Here is a 22,594-nt window from a genome sequence, read left to right as displayed (position 1 = left end):
CACCACCGAAATGCAGCGGAGCATAGCCCCGGGACACCCACCTCAGCCGCCGTCTGAGGTGAGTAGGCCTCTGGAAGCACTAATGACTCATTAACGCTCATCACTTGGAATCCCGCACGGCGTTTCTCAGTGTGTGGGGTAGATTTTATTTGAGGTTGCCGTGAGGTGAGGGACGCGCCGAGGGACAGACCCAGCCCTCAGGCGCCGCGCAGGAGGGCGCGAACATCACGCGCCGCCCGGGAGGGTGTAGTACAGCGAGTTTCCGTAGTGTAGCGGTTATCACGTTCGCCTCACACGCGAAAGGTCCCCGGTTCGATCCCGGGCGGAAACACCTCCTTTTCGCTTTTCTATTTTTTGTTTTTCTTTTTTTCCTTCGGTTTATATTTATTTCCCCACCGTCCCCCGACGGTTCGGGGCCCCGCTGCTAGCTGGGAGAGAAGTAACGGCACCGTGTGCCGCACCACCGGGCAGCGCCCACGTCCCGCCACGCCTGACTGGCGACCGCCGGGGTTCAGGGGGGTAAAATGGAGGCGGGCGGGGCGCTTCGTGTGCAGACGCGTTCAGAATTGGCTTTGGAACCGGTGGGGAGCGGAGGAAAAAAAAATTAAAATGAAAAAAAGGCAACGCTGCGTTGGCCGGGAATCGAACCCGGGTCAACTGCTTGGAAGGCAGCTATGCTAACCACTATACCACCAACGCCTGGCGACGGAAGTTTCCGCGGCCTCCCTCAGCAACTTTAGCCGCCTGGATCCAACCATCCCCCAGTGGCGGGGGGGGAATGCCGCAAGCACCGAGAATAACACCACAGTTGCCCCACGGCGGCAATAAGTGCTGAATTAGGGGGCCGTCTCGGAGGCTGGGTGAGGAAAGAATATTCTCTTTGTGCTTTCTGTACCCTCTGTCAGCCTCAATTCTCTCTCAACCCACCCCTCACTAGGGAGAATAGTTCCGTCCTCCCGCAGGCATCCCCCCCTTCCCACGCAGTGGTTCCTCCCAGCCTCTGCTCTCCCCCGCCCCCACGAGTTGGTACTTCCCCCCCTCCGCGCGCTCCCGCCATCCCGCCCCGCGCGCTCCCGCCACTTCCGCCGCCGGGTGAAAGGTCGCGCTGTGGCAGGCCGCCGCCCCCCCTCCGCCCCCCCTCTCCCCCGTTTCCGGGGCTGCCCAGTGTCCGGGACATGGAGCGGGAGTGACGGAGCCGCCGCCGCCCCCCCCCGCCCCCCCCCAGAGGAGCCGCCCCCCGCCCGTCAGGGGGAGGTCGTCGCGCCCCGGGGTGAGTGAGGAGGGGACGGGAGGGGTGGGGGCTTCCCCGCCGGTGCGGCCAGGGCTCGGCCGGGGGAGGGGGGGGCCATCCCAGCGTGGGGGCGCTGACCCCGGGGAAGGAGTGTTCGCCCCCTCCGTGGGCCGCGTTCCCCCCTCCCCGGGGCCGGGGGTGCCTTAGGGGGCGCGGGCTGTATATTTGCTCCCCCCCCCCGTGACTTGTGTGTGTGTGTCCCATGGCGGGGGGGCGGCCACCCCGTGTCCCGGGGGGTGTTTGTTCTCCCGTGGCTTGCCCTCCAGGCGTGGGAGGGCTGCCCGGCCCTGAGGGGGGTGTTTGTGTCTGCCTCCCCCCAACGTGCCCCCCAGGGATGGGGTGATGGGGCGGGACGCCTTGCCCTGGAGGGGGGGGGTGCCCCCCCGGCAGCCTGTGCTCTACCCGGGTGCTCGCTCCTCTTTTTCCACAGGCAAAGAGCCCTCTCCAGCAGAGGAAGGAGTGGGGGGACAGGGTGCCCCGTCCCCTGGGCTCCCCCCCTCCTGCTAACCCGTGGCCCAGCCTTCCCTCCGCAGCAAGGGCAGGAGCTCCCTGTCAGGGCTTTCAGCCCCGCTCACACGGGTGCAGAGATGGACGCGGGCTGCTGGCAGCCGTTGCCAAAGCTCGTCCCTCTGTAGAGAAATCCCCACGGGTTTATTCCGTGCTCAGTTGTTTTTATTTTTGGAGAAGGAGGTCTTCAAGCTCCCGGCCATGACAGGGACACATTTGTAAGGGCTTCTCTAGGTGACTGTGTTGCCTTGGCTCTTCCTGAAGGCACCAGCAGGCCCCTCGGGGTCTCGCTGACAAATGAGTATCATGATTCATGCCAGGTTTCTGATCTCTCGTGTCTGTTTTGTTCAGTTTCTTTTTCTCTGGGTTCAGCATTGGAGGCTGTTATTGTTCCTTTTCTCTGTATGAGCTGTGGCGGGTGGGATGAGGGTGAGATGTTCCTCTGAATCAGTAAAATCACAGAATAACTGAGATTGGAAGGGACCTTGGGAAGTCTCTAGTCCAACCCCCTGCTCAAAGCAGGGTCAGCTGTGAGATCAGACCAGGTTACTCAGCATTCCTGAGCATCGCTCCTGTTGCCCTTCGTGCTTGCATCGAAAATTGCCCTTAAATTACTGGATGCTGCTACTTCGTCCCTCTCTGTTCTCCTCTGCAGTTTAGGAGCTTCACTGCTGGCGCTTCTTTGTGACGCTTTGTCTCTCCTGATCCTCTGTGAGTGCGGTTTTGGTGGAGAAATGGCTGTTTGGGCAGACCAGGGGCCTCGGCAAAAGATAGTGGCAGGTCTCGGGTGTGTCTGTGATTCAGAGCTCTTTTGAAGAGGAGACAAAGATCTTTGTACTTTAGTGTACTTGGGTAGAGAGGACGACAGTGAAGGTAGCGCCGCCTTATGCTCATGGAAAATGGGCTTGTGTGGTGAGCCAGGGTTCCTCTGTGGCATCAGGCTGAGGCAGAGGGAAGCAGCAGTCTGGCTTGGAAGACAAATGTGGTTTTTATGTCCCAGGTGGGACTGTGACGCTGTTGGTAGTGGGGCTGCTGACCCTCTGGCTGGCTCCTTATGGTGTCCTTTGTTTGACTCTTGCCTGTAAGTGTATGGACCAGACCTTTGTTTTCTCAATTCTTAGTACCTGATACTTTGCAGAATTTAGGATTTGGGGAGAGGAATGAAAGGAAGGGTCGGTACTGAGAAATCTCAGATTTTAAGAAGAATTTTGTAGGAAAGAAAGAGAGAGTCCACAGAGTTCACTGAGTCCCATTGTTGAGGTGAAGAAGTCTCTCAGATTTATCTGGGTTGCTAATATCCAGCATGTGCTGGCAGAACAGATTGGGACTTTAAAGTGCAAACCTTGGATTTTGTTTGTGCCTCCACGCTCAGTTGGAAATGTGACCTGTGGAGGATGCTTTTATACAGCCTTATTCCTATGACAGGGGAGGCTGCAGTTATATGAAATTTGCTTTTTTCCTCTCCCTTCCTAGTTTCCTGTCCTGCCCAGCTCGCTGAGTGGTTAATGCAGAAGATAAAGAGGGTTCGTCTGGAAAACGAGACTGCAGGAAGTTGGAGAAGGTATGTGTCCCGGTTACTCCCAGGGCCTTTATTGACCTTTAGGTTGTGTGGGATAGAGCAATAAGCACTTCTTGGAGTGAATGAGGTTTCTGAAGAATCCCAAGTATATAATTCTGCCTGGGGAGCTCTGTGTCGGGATCTGTGGGTCAGGAAGTGACTCAGGAAGATAACTCGTTTCACTGCCTTCCAGTTCCAAGCTTTACAACTTTTTTCCTGTGCTGATGTCCCACCTGTGCTTGCTTGTTGTCTTCAGACTAATGTGTTTCCCCTGAAGGGAGGGCTTGGTGGATGTGTGCCTGATCCATCTAACCTGGCCAGGCAGGGCAGAAAAAGCATGAAAAAGACCTCCAAGGGATAGCTAGATGTTTTTGGGAGGGGAGTGAGCAGTGCTTCTGCAACAACACTGGATCATCTACATCAGTGCCTCAGCACGAGGACTGTAAAGGACAGTGTTTTGCCAGCAAGGTCGAAATCTCAGATGCGCTATATTGATGCTGAAGTTTCAAGACCGTCTAAGAATAAGGTGGTTAAAATTGGTGTCTTGATCCAACTCACCTTTGAATAATTTAATCCCAAAATTCACTCTGCAATTTCAGGTAGATAAGTTACTCCTTATACTTGTTTACTATGTGTATGATGTTGCCAAATACTTGTTACGTGTTGTCCAAGAGATGGCTGTAGCGATGGATGAAGCAATTGGATTTTCTTTTTACTCTGTATCGTGTCAGGACCTAAGTTTCATGAGACTCCACCACACTCCAGTTATGCTAGTGGTATTTCCCAACACTTTCACGTAACTTTGTGTGATGGCTACTTTGCTTATCCCACTACCTCACTCTGTTCTACTGTCAAAATCAGCAGGATGAGAACAGTACCAAGCTAAAAGTTGTGCCTTTTACTTCCCTAGCAAATCCTAAAATCGTGGCAGTCTAGTTTGGAAGGGACTCCAGCCTCCAGTTCAGCTTGGAACAGTTACCAGTATTACATTTGTGGACTGTTTTGAGCCCTTAAAGGTGCAGCTTTCCCTCGTGAGGAGTCAAGCTGGCTGAGTAAGACGGTTTCACCAGCTGGGTGAGAGTAACCTAAGGGTCAGGCATCTTGAGCCAAAGCCAGATTCTTTTAACTGGCTGACTTGACCTGCAGTGGGATTGGGTTGAGAGAATTGTACCCACTTTATGGGTTTTTGTGGTCTTCCTGTCACGCGTTTCTAATAGGCAACACTTCTGCCTTCAGATGTGATTTCAGCTTCTGTAATGGAGACCCTGGATGTAGGCAGTAGAGGCCACAGACGCTCTCGCAGTCTTAGAACATCCCGTCACGTTCTCTTTTGTGGTTTCACTTGGGCTTCCTGCCTGGCTTTGATTGGAAAATACTCCTCTTTATTAATTTTCAAGCTGTGGATTTACTGCTGGGCAGTAGGTACCAGGAATACGTACAGATTTATTTCAGGAGCTTGTTCTGGTGTTATTATTCGCACATTTTGTACAATTTAGGGACTTAGCAATTTGAAGATATGGTTATATTTACAGCCCTTGTACCGTGTGCCTGTAGTTAAAGGAAGTCCAGATGTACTTTGGTTTAGGATTGCTCATCTACTGTCGTAATTGCATAAGACATCAAACTAGGTGAGAACTTCCTTTCAAGGAGTTTGTTAGAAGGTGCAAGCTGGTGGGGACTCCTCAAGGAACACTCGGGGTTCTCCTGAAAAATAGTCCTGGTAGAAAATGGGCAGAGGCGAGCGTTTTCTTGTGGTGATATAAATAATAATCCTTCTCCTCTCCCCTAATTCCCTCCACTGGGAAAGAACTCATTGAGCATCCTACTGAGGCTGAAGTCTTCAAGATTTGGTTTATGTGTAATTCTTGGTTAATCCTTCATCTCAGAAGCTGTTCTCCTGTCAGAATGCAGGTCACTGTCCCAAATGACAGGCGGCATTCAAGAAACATCTAATTTGAAAATGTAAATTTTGGGGCTGCTGAGGACAAGGCCTTTTTTGGTGTAACCCTTAGTCACTGTTTTTCCCTCTTGATGCTGTGTCAAAGGTAGCAATTCTGTCTCCGTGGAGCAAACTTCTCCGGCCTGATTTTTCAGTAAACTGAAGTTCTGAAATTCTTTGTAACATTCTTCCGGATACCCCCAAAACAACTGAAGTGTCCTCGTGGAGGGAAATCCAGCTTCTCGAATGGGGTGACAAAAACTGGTTTCCCTAGTCCTAGGCTCATTCCTGCTTTGCAATAGATTACATCATTGACCTTGGGCAAGTCTGTTAGTCCACCTCTCCTCAAATTAACATTTGCTGTAGTTGCATGTGGAGGCGTTTTTTGTAGACTCTCATTCAATAACTGCTAGCTTGGGAATGTATGAGGAATGCGTGCCACATTTTGCAGGACACGACCAGGGTCTGTTACTGCTGTCTTCTTTCTGTTAGCAAAGGCAATGGCACTGTTTTCTTCCTGTTTTGCCATCTCTCCTACTTCACTCCTGGCTGCAATAGCTCTTCAGGTAAGTGAGGTGCTGTGCTTGGGCTTAAACCTCTCTAAGTCTTGAACAGGCTTTCCTGTAGGGCAGGAAGGGGACTTCGCTTTTGTGGTCTTCCAGGGCAGAAGTTTATGTGCCTTTACGATAGGTCATAGCTTTGATGACTTATCCATCCAAATTCCTGGGGTGGTTTTCCTTTGAGTCAAGCTGATTGTTTTCTGCACCAGAATCTGCTGCTTGTACTTCCTTTAACAGCTTATTTCTAGAACTAGTCCTGGGAGAGTGAGTTTTCTGAGGTTAATATCTTCATTTACAGGACTCTATATGGGATGGGAGATGGACTTTTCCTTTCAATATGTCGATATATGTTTAAAAATGTAATCTTTGAGTGCAGAGAATCCTAGGATCTGTAGTTTAAGGAGCGCCTGTTCTCTTAAGCTTGTTGCATGCTTAGAGCTTTCTCTAAGCAACAAAATGTGCCTGCTTGATTTTATGCCTTAATTCTCTCCCTCAACTCCTCCCTCAGTTTTTTGTCCAGTTCTGAAGGGGAAGAGAGGATGACTGCAGTGGACGCGCTATCAGACAGCTCTGAAGTGGTCGAGATGGAGGATGTGCCTTCCCAATTCCAGGTGCAAAAGCATTCTTGGGATGGGCTGCGTGACATTATTCACAGCAGCAGGAAGTATTCGGGCATGATAGTGAACAAAGCTCCCCATGATTTCCAGTTTGTCCGGAAAACAGAAGAGTCCAGCCCTCACTCTCATCGTCTTTATTACCTGGGTAAGCCAGCATGCCAGACACCGGGTGTGAATATGTTACAGGAGAGCTTCCAATCTAAACAGGCGAGGAAAAGGATGGGAGGTCTCTCTGTTTATGAGATGAGGGAACCGAAATTAACATTGCTAAGGTTTGCACGCTCAGTCTTTAGCAAAACCTGGAACTGAGCAGAGACGTCTCCAGTCCCAGACAAGCACTTTAACCACAGCCGTTCCGCTTAGCAACAAGGGGAAGTGTTGGCTAGCCAGACCTACCTCGTGATGGAGGTATGAATGCAGTGACCTTTGGCAACCCAGGTCAGTCCAGGTGATGAGGCAAGAGAAGGGATGTTCCTCAAACTCAGGACTATCTTGTGCCTCTGTAGCTTAGGAGGAATGGGATTTACTTGATTGATCAACGAGACTGACTTTCCAAGGAACTCGGTGTCAGTAATTCCTAACTATATCTTGCAAGTTCTAGGTATTAATGGCGGGGTGGTGGTGCCTCCCTGCTTTATTAAGTACCACATAGGTAGAATGCTTTCAAGGTGTGTGGCGGGGGGGAAGATTAGGTGGGAATGAACTATTAATGGTATTCACAGGGAAATATCCTCTTCCTTACAGTAGGATTGAAAGACAGCAGAATGCTGTGTTGTACAGGTATAGTCGGAGCCACAATGTAATTAGTGACAGAGTGGTTGGATTTTAGTAACCGGATAATTTTGTGGTTGGTAACACGGGAAGCTTTATAGACTACAAAGAGTTTGTTATGCTTTAGGGCATGAGCTGATCATTACTGGGACAGTAAAGAAATTGTCTGATGTGCAGCTCCATACAGCGACTGCTTTCCTGAAGTGACCCTGCTTTTTTTCTTTTTTGAGTTGTTGAGTGTAGGTCACTGTAGGACATAGGATGCAGGATTTGAGGGACTGATTTGTTTTGTCATCAGGCAGCTCCTGTGTGTCAGTGATTTGATTTGTTACAGTTCTTCATACGTTCTTATGACACAAGTGCTACTATAAAGGGCAGTATCCAGAGTTAGCGTATTTTTCTTGTTGAGTCTGAACAGTGAGACTTCATTTAAAGCTGAATGTATTTCAAGGCCAAGTTGACTTTGATACAGTTTTTGATCTAGAGAACTAAAGAACTAAGGGTCTAAGTGGCTAATTAAAAAAAAAATTCATGTTCTTCTATTGTATGAAATGGCAACCAGACCAGCTACCGGCTGGTTGGTGTTCTGCGTGGATGTGACTGTTACAGGAGCCAGAACCAGGAATAAAGCTACATGAATGTCTTTTCAGTGTTTTCTTCCTTAAGGAAATGTACAGGGCATAGAGCAGATTGATCCATCATTTAAGATCAGTATCCGCCAGGTAGTACCGGGGTACCTCTTCTCAGAAGTTCCTAATAAAGGGTAAACGCTGATTACCGTAATGAGCTTCTTTTGAGATGCGTACCATGTGCTGTTAAATACTCAAAACCATTTCAACAGTTCATAAGTGTGTTAACATCAGCGTGCTATTACTATCCCAATGTTAAATAACATTTTCAAGTTTTTATGTGAATACTGTTAGTGATTGTACGCTGAGGAGTACAGTAAAGAATTCTGAAGAACTTTGCTGTAGAAGTTGAATACTTTTCTTCATTTGTGAGCAAAGTATAATGTCTTTTGGGGAGGAAGGCAATATTTTTCTTGTAAATGCTGATTTATTGTAGTCAGCCTGAGGTCATTGTAGAAAGTGCTAATATAATAAGGAGAAAGGAAGTCCAGGTCACAGTCGCATGAGTGTCAAATGTGCATATATATAGTAATTTGTTCCTATCTGCAGTTTTGTCTGTTTGGACATCTTAAATCATTCCTAGGCTGTCCCTATAGAATTTTATGTTGTATCATGGCAGATGCTGCTTATATTAAACACCACATGCTCAGCACTTTGGTGTTTCTGTATCTCTGAGGATTTTATGCTCACATATTGCTTTGCTTCCTGAGCACTTATTAATATTTCAGTTTTAATTTTAAGTAACGGTACTGCTGGGTTAACCGGCTCAGAAATCTTTCTGTTCTTCTCAGAACATGTGCAGAGTAGACAATATCGTGGCACATTTCCCTGTGTGAAATTCTGATCTAGGGAGTCTCTACAGCATACGTAGAGGGCACGTTCATGATCTTTGGTTTTGTTGAAACTGCCAAAATCGTGTGTTAGGATATTTTATTTTTCGTAGTTGTTTTGGAAATGGGATGAAGGCCAACAGCTTATTTGATAACCATAGTCAAAGGTTTCCGTAGAATGACAAGGTCTTTTGGCTGTGCAGTATACTGTTCCGTATTTGAATGGGCTCTCTACAGCTTCCAGGCTTTTTCTTCCAGCTCTTGCAGGCTGGTGCGTTGGCCTGAATGAGGTCCCTCTAGCAAATTTCTGGCTGAGAAGTGTGGAGAGTAATGTTGAGTCACCCATTCAGGGAGTGGCTTTTTTAGAGTGGATCTAGGGCGTGGGCTGAACAGTCCTCAGAGAGGAAAGTTGGATGTTACCAATTCTGAAGAGGTTGGTTAGTGTTAAATCTTGCTTAGGGAAATTTCTAAATAAATAAATGTCTAAAATTCAATAATTTAGATACTATTGTGTGATTGAACTGAGAGCTGCTTGGGAATGACAGCTGGTAAAAGCCTCTGGACAGCCCCAACCCCTCTGTTATCAAAGACCTTTTTTTTTTTTTTTCAATTTGCTCTTGGTCCTCTTTGTCCTGGCTAACTAATCTTAAGTAGGATGATGCTTTTGTTCTCCTAATAGGAATGCCATATGGTAGCCGAGAGAATTCCCTTCTTTACTCAGAGATTCCCAAAAAGGTACGGAAGGAAGCCTTGCTACTCTTGTCATGGAAACAGATGCTGGATCACTTTCAGGTAAGCCAAAGCATGAAGATCTGGGGTTGACAGTGTTTGGGAAAACTGGCTGATGTTGTGAGGCTGGTATAGTGGGTACTACTCTGCTGAACCATAGAGATAATAGCGTGGCAGCGTGTAAGACACAGAGAATGGTATTGGTAGGAATGTTGTATTGAGAATTGCTTTGCTTCATCATGCAAGATAGCCACTTGCATGTGCAACGAAGCTGGCAGTGAGCGTGAAACAGCAGTTGCTGTGGCGAACGAAGGGCTGACCTAGCAAAGAGGACTCTGTAAACTAGCATGTAGTCTGCCTCCGATTATAAGCTCTCAGGACAGTGCACCTTTCTTCTGGGTGTCCTGTCGGGGCTCTTGCCGTGCTCGTTGATATGCTCGGTGGAATGCCTGTCTGTCATCTTTCCTGCTTTTAAGTAAGTCAGGGAAGTTGAATTTAAACTGCTGCTTCTGCCCTACATTCTATTGCGAGTGAACCAGAAAGGGGGTGAATTTTCCCCTCCCTGATTTCAGTATCTTAATGTCCTTTGTCACTAACAGCATTCGTGAAGAAGAGAGTAGAGGATGTTGGTCTTTCTTCCCTACTAAAAAGGTTCCTGGTGGAAAAGAATTTAGCTGTCATGGATTGCTAGTCCCCTTCAGGGTAATTCAAGATCCCCGGAAGAGCTTTTGTTTGCAGTGTCTGACATGGAAACTGTTTGTGAAGGCTGTAGATAACGTCATTAAGTTAATTGGTTACATCTGATTTGCATAAGCAGAGCAAATGCAGCTGTCCTCAGTTCATGCTGAAGTGCCAACTGCAGAAATGATAGATTCACAATTCATCCCTTTTATGCAGAGGGAACTTTGGGGCACGTGGTTGGTTTAGTCCTCCTGGGCCACACCTGTAGCCTAGAGCACAGTAGTTATGGACCTGTATGGTAAGACTGCTGGCTGGTTTTGTCTGGGAGATTGTATTTTGGGCATTCACAGACTAGCTGGTGCCAGTCTTGGAGCATTCCTGTTCTGTGGACATTTCTCTCCTTGCAGATTTTTTCAGATTTTCCTTTCCTTCAATACTAGGCAACCCCTCATCATGGAATGTATTCTAGAGAAGAGGAACTCTTGAGGGAACGCAAGCGACTTGGTGTCTTTGGTATAACATCTTATGATTTCCACAGTGAGAGTGGCCTATTCCTCTTCCAGGCCAGCAACAGCCTCTTTCATTGTCGAGATGGGGGCAAGAATGGTTTCATGGTGAGTCTGCTAGTGATTTTATGAACGTCACCTGAAACAGACTTAATGGTTTTGGTTGGAGATGGCTGCACATCTGCATTTGTTTCGTTACAGTCATTTCTCTTGTGTCCTGTCAGGGCTATGTTTGCCATCATTTTATGGCTGTACTGTATCTGTGGTTTAGGCCTTTAAATACGAAGCTGGAAGCTGATTTGGTACAGAGCTGTTTGTGTGTCTGTTGCTGTAGGTCTCTCCAATGAAGCCTCTGGAGATCAAGACTCAGTGCACAGGGCCACGAATGGATCCCAAGATCTGCCCTGCTGACCCTGCCTTCTTTTCATTCATTAATAACAATGATCTGTGGGTAGCAAATATTGAGACGGGAGAGGAGAAGCGGATGACATACTGCCATAAAGGTAACTGGTGCTTCTTGCCAGATTCAAAAGGAAATTCCTTCTGACAAATTTGGGCTGGAAGGGCATTTGTCTTCATGGCTTATTTCTTACAAGTACATTCTTTTGGATCAGCTTTTTCCAAGGAGATGTAAATGCAATCTCTTCTTTGTTCCTCTCCAGGCTTATCCAATGTTCTTGATGACCCCAAGTCTGCTGGTGTAGCCACTTTTGTCATTCAGGAGGAGTTTGATCGGTTCACGGGCTATTGGTGGTGTCCCACAGCTTCCACAGAAGGTCAGTCTGTGTTCTGCTTATCAAATTCTGACGCTGTAACTGCTGCAGGGCCCTGCTATGAATTACATTTTGAGCAAGGTTTTCCTTTGGCCTGGGTTTGGTCTGTTTCTGGGGAGGCCATCTGAAGGAACGAAACACTGAAGGATTATAACTGTGCTCTGAGGAGTATTTGCAGGTGGTCACTAGGAGCTGCGGCCATACAGGAGATGTACTCTCTGTTGCACCAGAGTGTGCTGCTGCAGTGCTCCAGGCAAGACAGAAACAGCTGGAAAACACTGTAGCAAACGTGCTTACTATCTGTCCTAGGCTCAGAGGATTTAAAAACACTGCGGATCTTGTATGAGGAAGTGGATGAGTCAGAGGTGGAGATAATTCATGTTCCTTCACCTGCCTTGGAGGAGAGAAAAACAGACTCCTATCGGTACCCCAGGACAGGTAAGTGAAATACCGCGGGGCTGCTAATGCAACTCTTGACTCCTGCTGGCAGAAGCAGTGGAATTTGTGCTATAAACTTTGCATGATTAATCTGGGTACTTACTAGGATGGTTGTAAATGCTAGCTGGTTGTAAATGTTGAGGCCTAATTGAGTCTCTGAGCCCAAAATCTACTGCAAGAAAGGAATGGGATTTAAAGTTCAGCTTAAATGAAAGGATTGCTAAGAAAATTGAATATATCTGGTGGCATATTGTGGAATACATTTTGAATCCCATCTTTCCTCTCCCTCCTGAGAACATGCACAGCCAACTAGGCAAGGCAAAAGCGAGCTTCTCCCATACCCAGAATGACTCTTGTGATTGCAGTGGTGTTCGCTCACATACATAATTTGCTATTTGTACATTCACAGACAGCCATTTTATTAGGACCAGGGTCAGTTCTTCTCTAGGAGCTGTATTGTGTAGAGCCATGGTTCAAGTTGGTCATCTTGGTATTCTTTCACTCCTTCTCTGCAGGCAGCAAAAACCCCAAGATTACATTAAAACTGGCAGAATTTAAAACAGACAGCAAGGGTAAGGTAAGTGATAACAACTCGGAATGGGATATTGCACAGGAGGGTTGACTGCTTCTGAAGCTCCTTAGGATTAAGACAAGGTCACTGAGAAGTCCTAGGTAGTGTTAGCTGTTGTTTTCATCCTCTTGTAACACCTGGTTCTGTAATGTGTTTATCCAAGAAACAGAACAACTTTAAAATGCTGAAAAGTATTGTTCTGGTGGAGAGGCAGCTGGGAGAGGGGAGGGAAGCAAGAAGTAGGGTTAGCCTGGTAGACCACACTGTCAATAGTAGAGCAGGAGGGTTGAAGCCTGATCTAATCCTGGGCTTCAGTCCCTGGCTGCATCCTTTTCTGTGGCTGAATGCCAAAATCATTTTGCTTTGAAGCTTGTTTTTCCCTTCTCTTCCTGCCATTTGTAGAAAGGCTTGCTTCTCCTGGCCTGACCCTTGCTTATGCCAATAGTTAAACTTCCTTATTCCCCCATTCCACTGAGCTTCCATAGGAGGTGGTGGGGAGGTCTGGTAGCCGTCTGATTTGATATTGGACCTTCCTTTTGCTGCAGATCGTGTGTGCTCAGGACAAGGAGCTGGTGCAACCATTTGCTGCATTGTTTCCGACTGTGGAGTACATTGCCCGTGCTGGATGGACCCGAGATGGCAAATAGTACATAAGTTTTTCTTCCAAACTAACGCTCCCAAGGGCTTGCCTGGCTGAACTATTGCAGGCCCTCAACATGCTTTGTATTGTAGTCGTGACCTGGTTTTCAAGCCATGAGTGCCAGAAATGGCACATGAGTATTTGGCTTCTTCAGTGTTATAACATCCTAAAAGTAGGAATTAATCCTAGGAATTAATCCTAGGAATTAATCCTAGGAAAAGTAGGAATTAAAAAGTAGACCAGAGTGACAAGCTGTGGGGTTTAAGTCACAACCACAAAGTTAAATTACATTGATCTATTAAGCAGGCAGTCCTAGGGAATTCTTTTGAGTTGAAGATGTTTAACACAAGTACAATATGCTTCCTGCTGAAAATTAGAATGTACTGTAAGGAGTTTTATCATTGTTCATTGGTCCAGTTTGTGATCAATGCCAAATGTATCATGGGAAAGTGGGTGGTTTGCGTGGTGTTAAGTCCTTCGTGCAGTGTGTACAAGGGGAAAGATTGCTCTGTGACCGGTATGCTCCCATAGCTTGCTATTACTCCAAATGTGATATGCAGTCTTGCGCTGGCCAGCCTTGCCTGAAGAGTTACAGAATTGACACCAATTTGATTGGTTTGAAATTTTAAAGCTCTTAATTTTTTTTCCCCTCAAAAGCTTGCTTGACTGTTAACTGGTTTCTGTCCAGATAAAGTTAAGGTGACTTAGCTGTCTTTGAAGATTGCATTCTGTAACTCATCATTAATTTTCTGCTCTGGAAACTAAATTCATACAGCTTTACAGAAGGTAATCCCATAGGTGATTCTTATGTTCTGCACCAGAGCTTATCTAAATGTGCTGAATATATCAGTTCATGAAATCCACAGTCACTGAGATGCTAGGGAGAACTGGCTCTTTTGAAAGTCTGTCTTAATGATGAAACTTCCCTTGATGCACTTCCAGGCCTTGGGGTAGCCGCACTATGCAGCGGTGGCTTGCCATCTGTCATGTTGAGAGGCCTGCAGTGCAGCACCACTTCAATTGACTCTCCTTGGAGAGGAACAAGGCTGAGACTGAAGCGACTCCTTCACTTGGCAGTTGTCTTAGGTCTGTGCCTTTCCCTGCTAGGGCAGCGTGCAATGAGAAAGCTACAAATGGATCGCTTAAAGAGTGATCACTTCAGCTCGTTAGGAGCTTGCTAGAAAACAAATGGTGCTTCCTGATGGAGGGGCTGTCCAAGGAAGAGTTATGTTCTGGAGACAGGGTTCTGTTAACAGTGCTCCCTTGGAATAGACATTCTGGCAAATCTGTCAGACATCTTGTCTGAACGATACCCCTGTGAAATACTAGAGATGTCTGGCAATACATGTTTATTGGCAAAGCTTCCAGGAGATTGGAAAGCAGCAATGATAAGGAAGGCTTTGCATTCAGATGCCTAAATCCTTTCTGCCAGCGGGGGGAAAAAGGGTTGCATGTTCTGAGTGTTAGAAAGGGACATCTATTTTGTGGTACTGACATTCACCTCCAACTTCTTTCCCCAGTGCCTGGGCTATGTTCCTAGACAGACCTCAGCAGCGGCTGCAGCTAATCCTTTTGCCTCCAGCACTCTTTATTCCAGTCCCAGAAAATGAGGAGCAGCGCGCTGAATTTGCCAAAACTGTGCCAGAAAATGTCCAGCCATTTGTGATCTATGAAGAAACCACTGATGTGTGGATAAATGTAAGAGGCTCGGGGCTGGGAAGAGAACACAGGCTGCCCCTTCCTCCCACACAGTTAACCATTTTTGTGTTGGCTGTGTGTCCAGTTTAGTCCACGCTCCAGCAGACTGCTTTGCTACTCAGTAGTGCCAGATTTGGTGTTAATTCAGAGGGGTTTGATAAAGCCATGAAAAGGACTTTCATGCAGTCAGCATTGGAAGAGAGGAGGATCCTGCCATCTCCTTGCAGTTGGAGCTGTTCCTTTAATTCTTGCTAACATTCTCGGTGAACACGGGCATTTTGGACACTGACGCTTTTGGATGTAACACTGCCATTCTTTTGGGGGTATTTTATTACAAGATTAAATGGCCTCTTGAGGCATGAGCAACCCTAATCCCTGGAATTTGTACTTATTTAGATGGGTAACGGACATAGAGGACAGGGAATAGACCTCAGTCTCTAAGATTAAGCATCTTGTCACTGAAGTGACAAAGAGGCCTGGAGTTCACACCGTGGCATTCCTAAGGTGTTGGAATAACAACTGCCTTGTGGGACTCACGTAGCTGCAATGTCTAGCTCAGAGGCAAGACTGGTGCTGGTTTCGGTGGTAGCCATGGAAAGCCCAGAGCACGTGGTCTTCTACATGGGCCCAAAGTTTCTTTGTGGTAATAGGAAAGTATGGAATGGCTTTTTCCCACTAGCTGCTCGTCTGAGCTATTTCTCCCCCCTCTCCTTTCCTTTGAAAGCCCAGTAGTTTAGCGCTGACTCCCTTGGCTATGTCTGCTGTCTCAATACAAATCACTCATGGGTCTTTTGCCTTGTGTGACAGGTTCATGATATCTTCTATCCTTTCATCCAGCCGGAGGGAGAGGAGGAAGAACTCTGCTTTATCCGAGCCAATGAATGCAAAACAGGTTTCTGTCACCTGTACAGAGTCACAGCAGTCCTAAAGCAAGGCAGCTATGACTGGGTGCAGCCATATGTCCATAGTGAGGGTAAGAGCTGCACTTTGTCAGCGTTTCAGCTTTGGGAGCTCCCTCTCTGATTTGCTTGTGTTGTCTTTTGGGGAAGGCAGTGATTTATTCTCATGTTCTTTCTTCTAGATGATTTCAAATGTCCTATCAAAGAGGAGATTGCCCTGACTGGTGGGGAATGGGAGGTGTTGGCGAGGCATGGATCAAAGGTAGTGGTTATTTTTATTCTCTCTTGCAGTGTTACAGCTCTGCATTGTCTGCCCGCAGTCCTGGCCTACGCCCTCTGTTACGCCTGAGACCAGCTAGAACTACTTAAGCTTCATTTTGTTTCTCTTTTTATTGCTGCCTCTGCTTTCCCCAGAAGTGCTGTAGTCCAGTGCACATTGAACTGATTGCCTTTTTAATCAGACTTCAGATTGCTCCTTAGGTAAATCCCATGAGTGAGTCAGGCCATAAAAAAGGACACAAGTCTGAGGTTCAAGAGCAACAAAGAACTATTTTGTGGAGAAGCTTGGGATTGCTGCTTTTGCCGAAGCATTTTAACCCCAAGGAGTACTGGTGAATTGGAAATATGTCCTAGTGCTTAGAGAGAACTCTTGGTCTCCAGCTGATCCCTCAGTAGAGCCTTTAGGAAGAAGACAGCTAGGGAGTATAAAGCAATTTAGAATATAGAGAAACTGTATCTGTTATTGGTTGCAGAATAGCCAGAAATGAATTTTTATTAATCTTGTAGAAACCTAGTTCCATTTTTGCTTCATGAATTAACTCTGAGTCTGATCTTTAATGCTCCCAGGTGATTTCTGTCAAAATAAAGACCTTGTCTGTTCATTTCCAATTAATCTGGATTTTCACTTCTCGCTTTTTAAAAGGCCTACAGCTCCATGCATTTAGTTTCTGCTGCTTTTCCTCAATCTGCAGTTAACCTGCTGTCCCTCCCCATGTGGATTCTCACTGTACATGCTGTTGTTTTTGGCCACAGCTCTTCCCTGCATGTGTTATGGCTAAAATTGTGTTAGCAGCAATTATTTTGATGCATTTGTTGCTCCACAGGGCTCTGCCTGGTTTTCCTGGCCAATTGAGTTGGATATTTTTTTCCCTTTGCTGTCCACAGTGATCTTCAAACTGTGGGTTAGCCAGAAATAGCATTTGGGCTTCAGCATTTGGAAACTGTAAGGTGGAAAGCAGTTCAGTTACTGTTGCTGGATCGATGCAGCATTTAAAAGCTGTAGTCTCTATTCCTGGCTGGCCAGGTGGTTTTTAGAAGCAGCTTTATCTGGACATTAAAAACATGTGGCTTGAAGTTCGGTACTGTTAGAGCTATTAGACTGATCCTTCCACAGATGGGAATTCATTATCATGATTGCTGGAAAAAATATATGTATACCCTTATAATCCAGAGATACTACGGGAAGACGCCATACTGAGGCACAGAATCTTTCTAGTTTCACCTATGGGGAACAGAGCCCAACTTCTTATGCTCCTCAGTAAGCAAATGCTTTGAGTCTCTCAAAAAAGCTGAGTGACTGCTTTTTGTTACTTCGTTGGACTATATGCAGTTCTCCATAAGTGCTGCGTGTGTGTTTTCTAGCCTATCATATCAACAGGCGTTGTGTACGGTCCCTAATGCCACGAGCAGTCTGTCATGGTCTATTTGTGTTTTAAGCTGACTCTGCCTGGGGCCAGACTGTTTGAACTGGCAAAGGAGCAGTAGTTGTCATCCCTCTGTCGCTGAGCCCTCTCTTCTCCACATAGATCTGGGTCAATGAGGCTACGAAGCTGGTGTATTTCCAAGGCACAAAGGACACCCCGTTGGAGCACCACCTCTACGTAGTCAGCTATGAGTCTCCTGGAGAAATTGTGCGACTCACCACTCCGGGCTTCTCCCACAGCTGTTCAATGAGCCAGGTTTGTTGTTTCTTAGATACAAGACACCCTCATCTCATGACTGACAGGGATCCTAACTACGAATGGTAATGAATCATGACCAGTAATGAGTCCTGAGGGCTTCTTTGTCTTGGTTGCTTGAGATGTAGGAGCTCTTGTCTGAGAACTGCATGGAGGAGATTAGATGTGGGAAATGAAAGACCTTGTTCCCCTAACTCTTCTCTCTCCCATCTGTAGAATTTTGACATGTTCATCAGCCACTACAGCAGCGTGAGCACTCCGCCTTGCGTGCACGTCTACAAGCTCAGTGGCTCTGATGATGACCCGCTCCACAAGCAGCCCAAGTTTTGGGCTAGCATGATGGAGGCAGCCAGTAAGTCCTGTAGAACATGGCAATGCTAGGTTACGTCTGTGATACTCTTCCTACTAGTGGTAGTCAAAGGTGATGGAGAGGGAAGTGGCCCGAGTAACTTCACACTAAGGGAAAATTAATTGTGTTATCTTAGGGGGGGGAGATATCTTTAGTGGGTAGCTCATCCAGGAAATTGTATATGGGCTTTTAAGATGTTACTATTTCATGCTTTGAGTGAAAGCAGTGCTCCAGGGTGCAGGGTTTAGATGGCTGCGGGTTTAGTGTTTCTTTATTCATGATTTGTCTGAAGAGGGGCAGGTATCTGGGATGCAGTGGCTACTTCATTCCAAGACCTTTAAGGATTTAGATACAGCTCACAGCAGCACATGAACCCCTCCTGCGAATGTTTTCTCCATTTGGCCTGTCCCTTCCACATTTGGCTGTTGTGGCATAGCATGCCTTGTCTGAGGATACCCAGCTGATGATGTTTTCTTGGGTGATCCCTTCACTCTTTATATGGCCTGTTGCCCTATGCAGGCAGATAGAGGCTGTTTGTTTCCCAGGGACAGGCTTCTCTGAGAGGCATTGCTAAGACTTGGTACAGTTTGGTATTAAAAGACCCCTGACTAGGGTCAGAATGAGCTAGTTCAGGCGGGGTAGGAGGCAGAGCCTGCTGCCAGTTGCTGCGTTGCTAGTGTCTGAACTTCCTTCTGCAGGTTGTCCCCCAGATTACATCCCACCTGAGATCTTTCACTTCCGCACTCAGTCAGATGTCGAGCTCTATGGAATGGTCTACAAACCTCACGATGTCCAGCCTGGGAAGAAGCATCCCACGGTGCTCTTTGTGTACGGAGGCCCTCAGGTAATAATCCAGATTGTTAACTGCTGGTGTTGGCCATGGGATTGCTGTCCAGGGCAGAGCTCTGTGTAGCTCAGTCACACATCAAGACTTATGCTTTGGTTAGCACTGAGCACTGGATCTCTATTCTGATGTCTGCTTCAAACCTCAGATGATTTTTCCAGCGTTTAGTCTGACTTGCATGACTCTTATAGCTCGGTTAGCGGCTGCTGTCCAGCTCGGGATCCTACAAAGAGGGACAGACAGAGGAAGGTACTGGAAGGCAGCTACTCGGCTCTGAAACTTTTATTCCCTCCTCCTGCAGGTGCAGCTAGTGAATAACTCCTTCAAAGGAATCAAGTACTTGCGGCTAAACACGCTAGCATCCCTAGGCTATGCTGTGGTAGTGATTGACGGAAGGGGTTCGTGCCAGCGAGGACTCAAATTTGAAGGGGCCCTGAAAAACCAAATGGTAATGTACTACTTCTGTTGATGAGTCACTGCTCGTTTGCTCTTTCTAAGGCTGCCTGGCTGCATGTTTCCTGTGTGAGTGTTGCTCTTGTCTTTTCTGTCTGAAGTTTCTAGACTTAGAAAGCCACTAACTTGAGCTTCCGTGTTGCCTTTTTAGGGTCAGGTGGAGATAGAGGACCAGGTGGAAGGTTTACATTATGTAGCAGAAAAATACGGGTTCATCGACTTGAGTCGGGTAGCCATACATGGCTGGTCATATGGGGGTTTTCTCTCCCTCATGGGTCTTATCTGTAAACCCAATGTCTTCAAGGTAAGTCTGGATGTGGGGCTGTCATCTTGGGACACTTAGCTCTCTCAGCTTCTGTAACTCATGGCATCTGGAGTTGGCTTTTTTGCTTGATGTTTCTGATGGACGGGTGAAAACGTCCCTCAGTCCTGCCTGTAGCTCCTGGCTACAGTCCTGCGTTCTGCTTACAGACCATACCTGTGTGAGGCTTGATGAGGATGGGGTCTCTGGGATGGAGTAATTCCCCAGTGACTGCCGACAGAGGACTTAGCCTAGCATCCAATGAGATAATTGATGTGCTGTTCCTAATCCCCTTCCCAAGTCCCCAGCACAGTTTCTGGATCATTCCACAAGTCCTCCTTGAAAAGGGGAAGCCTTTAGTGCTGGTATGCAGGAATTTGCCCCATTGTGACCATAAGAGGAATAGCAAGAGGAGGAATCTGGGTTTTATGTAGGTTTGCTGTAGAAGAATCATGATCTGAGTGACAGAACAGTCCAGTGTCTGTTTTTCCTGCCTCTTCAGGAAGACAGGGAACACTTGAACTCTTTAGCACGTGGTAATTGAGGCTGTCTCCTGCCACCTATTTGTTTGACAGATTGCTATAGCAGGTGCTCCTGTCACCGTTTGGATGGCATATGACACCGGGTATACTGAGCGGTACATGGATATCCCAGAAAACAACCAGCAAGGTTATGAGGCTGGCTCTGTGGCATTACACGTAGAAAAGCTTCCCAATGAGTGAGTACCGTGGGGTTGAGTGATCTGCTAAAAACCTGCTCCCGTGTCCTGCTCGGTGCCACCAGTTGCACCTCTGCTGAATCCCAAAAGAATGGAGGGATTCTAATCCCGTTTTAATTCTAACTCACATGGCTGGTTGCTGCCGTCTGCAGCAAGCTGGGGCATCATACCCCCAGCCCTCTCTGCCAGGGAGGGGTTGAGGACCATGTCCATGGCCTTACGCTATTCTGACTGTCTGTCCATTGCTCAGTTTTGGCTTGCCGACTGGCAGCTCTTTGCTCAGACCCACTGATGAGCTTTTTGTGTGGTTTCTCATCCTATCTCTCATCCCATCTCCAGGCCAAATCGTTTGCTGATCCTCCACGGCTTTTTGGATGAAAATGTGCACTTTTTTCACACCAACTTCCTGGTATCGCAGCTAATCCGGGCTGGAAAACCTTACCAGTTGCAGGTAGGAGGAACAAGAGGGAAGCGGGAAGGTCCGTTGAATTTGGAAAGAGAAAAAGGTTTCTGCTGTGTGTTCTGGGGGTGGGAGAAGGTGGAAGCAGATGCTCCCACATCTCGTTGCAATGTAGATGACAGTAAATGCCTAGTTTGACTCCAAGAGGTGGCCGGGAGGTGGCAGTGTGGCTGTTTCATTGCTGGCAGATGTGGCCTGTATCTAAAAGCGTTTGCAAACACGGCTGCTGCCCTCAGGCCTGGAACTTTCCTTCTCGGCTGAACTGTTGCTGTCTCACTTGGCTGGTGGCAGCAGAGGTGGCTGACTCGCCCAGCGGACTAGCAGCACACGCCAGCGCCATGAGGGAGGGGGGCCGGTGTTCTAGACCTTCCCCGGCACCTCTTTGTCCCGATGGAGACTGGGTTGAGGGAAAAGGGCTGACGTGAGGGAGGCTTGTCCATGCTGAACGAGCTGCTCCTGGCTAACTGCCCTGTCTCTCTGCTTCTGCACAGATCTACCCCAACGAGAGACACAGTATTCGGTGCCCTGAGTCAGGAGAGCACTATGAAATCACGCTGCTGCACTTTCTACAAGAATACCTCTGAGAGCACAAGCCTCTGCAAACTGGACACTGACAGCTCACCTTCCCCCTCCTGTGCCCTGCCACTGCCGCCTCCCTCGACAGCCATCTAACCCAGAGCACAAATGGCTGAGTGCCCACATCCGGGCTGGGTGTGTCCCCCCGAGCGAGGGGGGAGGTGGAGGGCACCTTCCCTTTGGACAGTGCCACCTTCTTTCACTTTCCAAGCTGGAGGTCTGCCCCTGCTCGGCTGCTCGTCCTGTTCCTCTCCTCCGGCCTGGCTGTTAATGCTTTTTTTGCTGCTACTCCCTCTATCCTGGGAATCAATGGACAGTGGTCTGTCTCCCGAGGCTGAGGTTTGTGTCCATCTCTCTCTCCCCCATCCTTTTCCCCTTCCGCTGCATCTCTGCAGTTCCCATACTCTTACCTGCAAGAACTCAGTGCCTGTGTTGGAAATGGAAGAGCCGAATCAGCAAGCTGCCTTAAGCCAGGAGTGGGAGGGAAGAGAGAACTACCTATTGTTAAGCCCCAGGGGAGCTGATCGCTGCTGCTGCTGTGTCCTGGCCCTGCTGCGACAATGTGGAGCTCTGGGATGTGAAGACAGCTCCACAGAAGCATGCAACACTAGTCTTTTCTATTTTTCAGTTTCATTTTGCAGAGCAGATGGAGGAAGTGGCTGGGGTCGGTAACAGCGTCCTCTGATACCTTTCTCTAATGGCCGCTCACAAGCAGAGTTGTGCCAACAGGTAGCATGGCAGCTGAAGCAGCTGGCTACAACCAGAGATCATCTCTCCAGAGATCACAGCAGCATTTGGGTTTTTGCAACTCAAGATGGATGATATTTATGCAAATCCTCCCTCCCTCTGTTCTCTGTGCTGCCTCCTGATCCCACCTTCTCCTTCCCTGACACCCTGAGCTTTCAGATGTGCACTGAAATTGGCTGTGCTTCAGTTCTCTGCGGGTCAGTGACTGTTCCCCTTGCCCGTCTACTCAGCAAATGCTCTCTTCTGGTTTTTATTTTACCTGGTCAACAGGAACTGCAGTTCTGGGGAGGGGGGGGATTGAGCAATCGCACCTCAGGGGAGCACATACCCCCCTCAAGCCAAGGGTTCTGCCAGGGGCAAAAAGGAAAAAAAAAAAACAAAACCCACCCAAATGAACCACGTTGACTTGCCCTGGAGTATTTTAAGTGCGTATTATGAAAAGAAAATATTTTTATGGATTCTTATTCTTTTATAATTATGAGTGTAAGATGTAGCGACTCATTAAAATATTGGAAGGAGACACGCTGGCTGGCATTTGTGCCTGGTTTTGG

The 22,594-nt window shown here is 47.6% G+C and overlaps 1 protein-coding gene and 2 non-coding genes across 5 annotated transcripts; 2 read left to right on the top strand and 1 right to left on the bottom strand.

Moving 5' to 3' along the window:
• The first annotated feature begins 258 nt into the window (after positions 1–258).
• Positions 259–331, top strand: TRNAV-CAC (transfer RNA valine (anticodon CAC)). The gene has a single exon. It is a non-coding gene; the product is annotated as a tRNA-Val (tRNA).
• A 296-nt stretch (positions 332–627) lies between these two features.
• TRNAG-UCC (transfer RNA glycine (anticodon UCC)) lies at positions 628–699 on the bottom strand. Its single transcript has one exon. It is a non-coding gene; the product is annotated as a tRNA-Gly (tRNA).
• Positions 700–1,136: 437 nt separating this feature from the next.
• DPP9 (dipeptidyl peptidase 9) lies at positions 1,137–22,565 on the top strand. Of its 3 annotated transcripts, XM_072845366.1 has the most exons (22): positions 1,137–1,270; positions 3,272–3,359; positions 6,364–6,466; positions 6,563–6,617; positions 9,382–9,494; positions 10,553–10,726; positions 10,953–11,121; positions 11,281–11,394; positions 11,701–11,829; positions 12,345–12,406; positions 12,946–13,046; positions 14,561–14,738; positions 15,546–15,711; positions 15,820–15,899; positions 17,443–17,595; positions 17,812–17,947; positions 18,643–18,788; positions 19,090–19,236; positions 19,393–19,545; positions 20,118–20,260; positions 20,600–20,711; positions 21,212–22,565. In XM_072845366.1, the coding sequence occupies exons 2-22, from the start codon at positions 3,304–3,306 to the stop codon at positions 21,302–21,304; spliced, it is 2,583 nt and encodes an 860-aa protein (XP_072701467.1). In that variant the 5' UTR covers positions 1,137–1,270; positions 3,272–3,303; the 3' UTR covers positions 21,305–22,565. The 3 variants fall into 3 exon arrangements, with proteins under 3 accessions (XP_072701467.1, XP_072701466.1, XP_072701469.1); XM_072845365.1 differs by having other exon boundaries at positions 6,364–6,617; XM_072845368.1 differs by lacking the exon at positions 1,137–1,270 and adding an exon at positions 2,393–2,509 and having other exon boundaries at positions 6,364–6,617.
• The last annotated feature ends 29 nt before the right edge of the window (positions 22,566–22,594 follow it).

This window comes from Ciconia boyciana, chromosome 24, assembly GCF_034638445.1.
Source record: "Ciconia boyciana chromosome 24, ASM3463844v1, whole genome shotgun sequence".
Taxonomy (NCBI): Eukaryota; Metazoa; Chordata; class Aves; order Ciconiiformes; family Ciconiidae; genus Ciconia; species Ciconia boyciana.
Note: the sequence above shows the minus strand (reverse complement) of the source record. Positions and strands in the feature narration are given on the sequence as shown.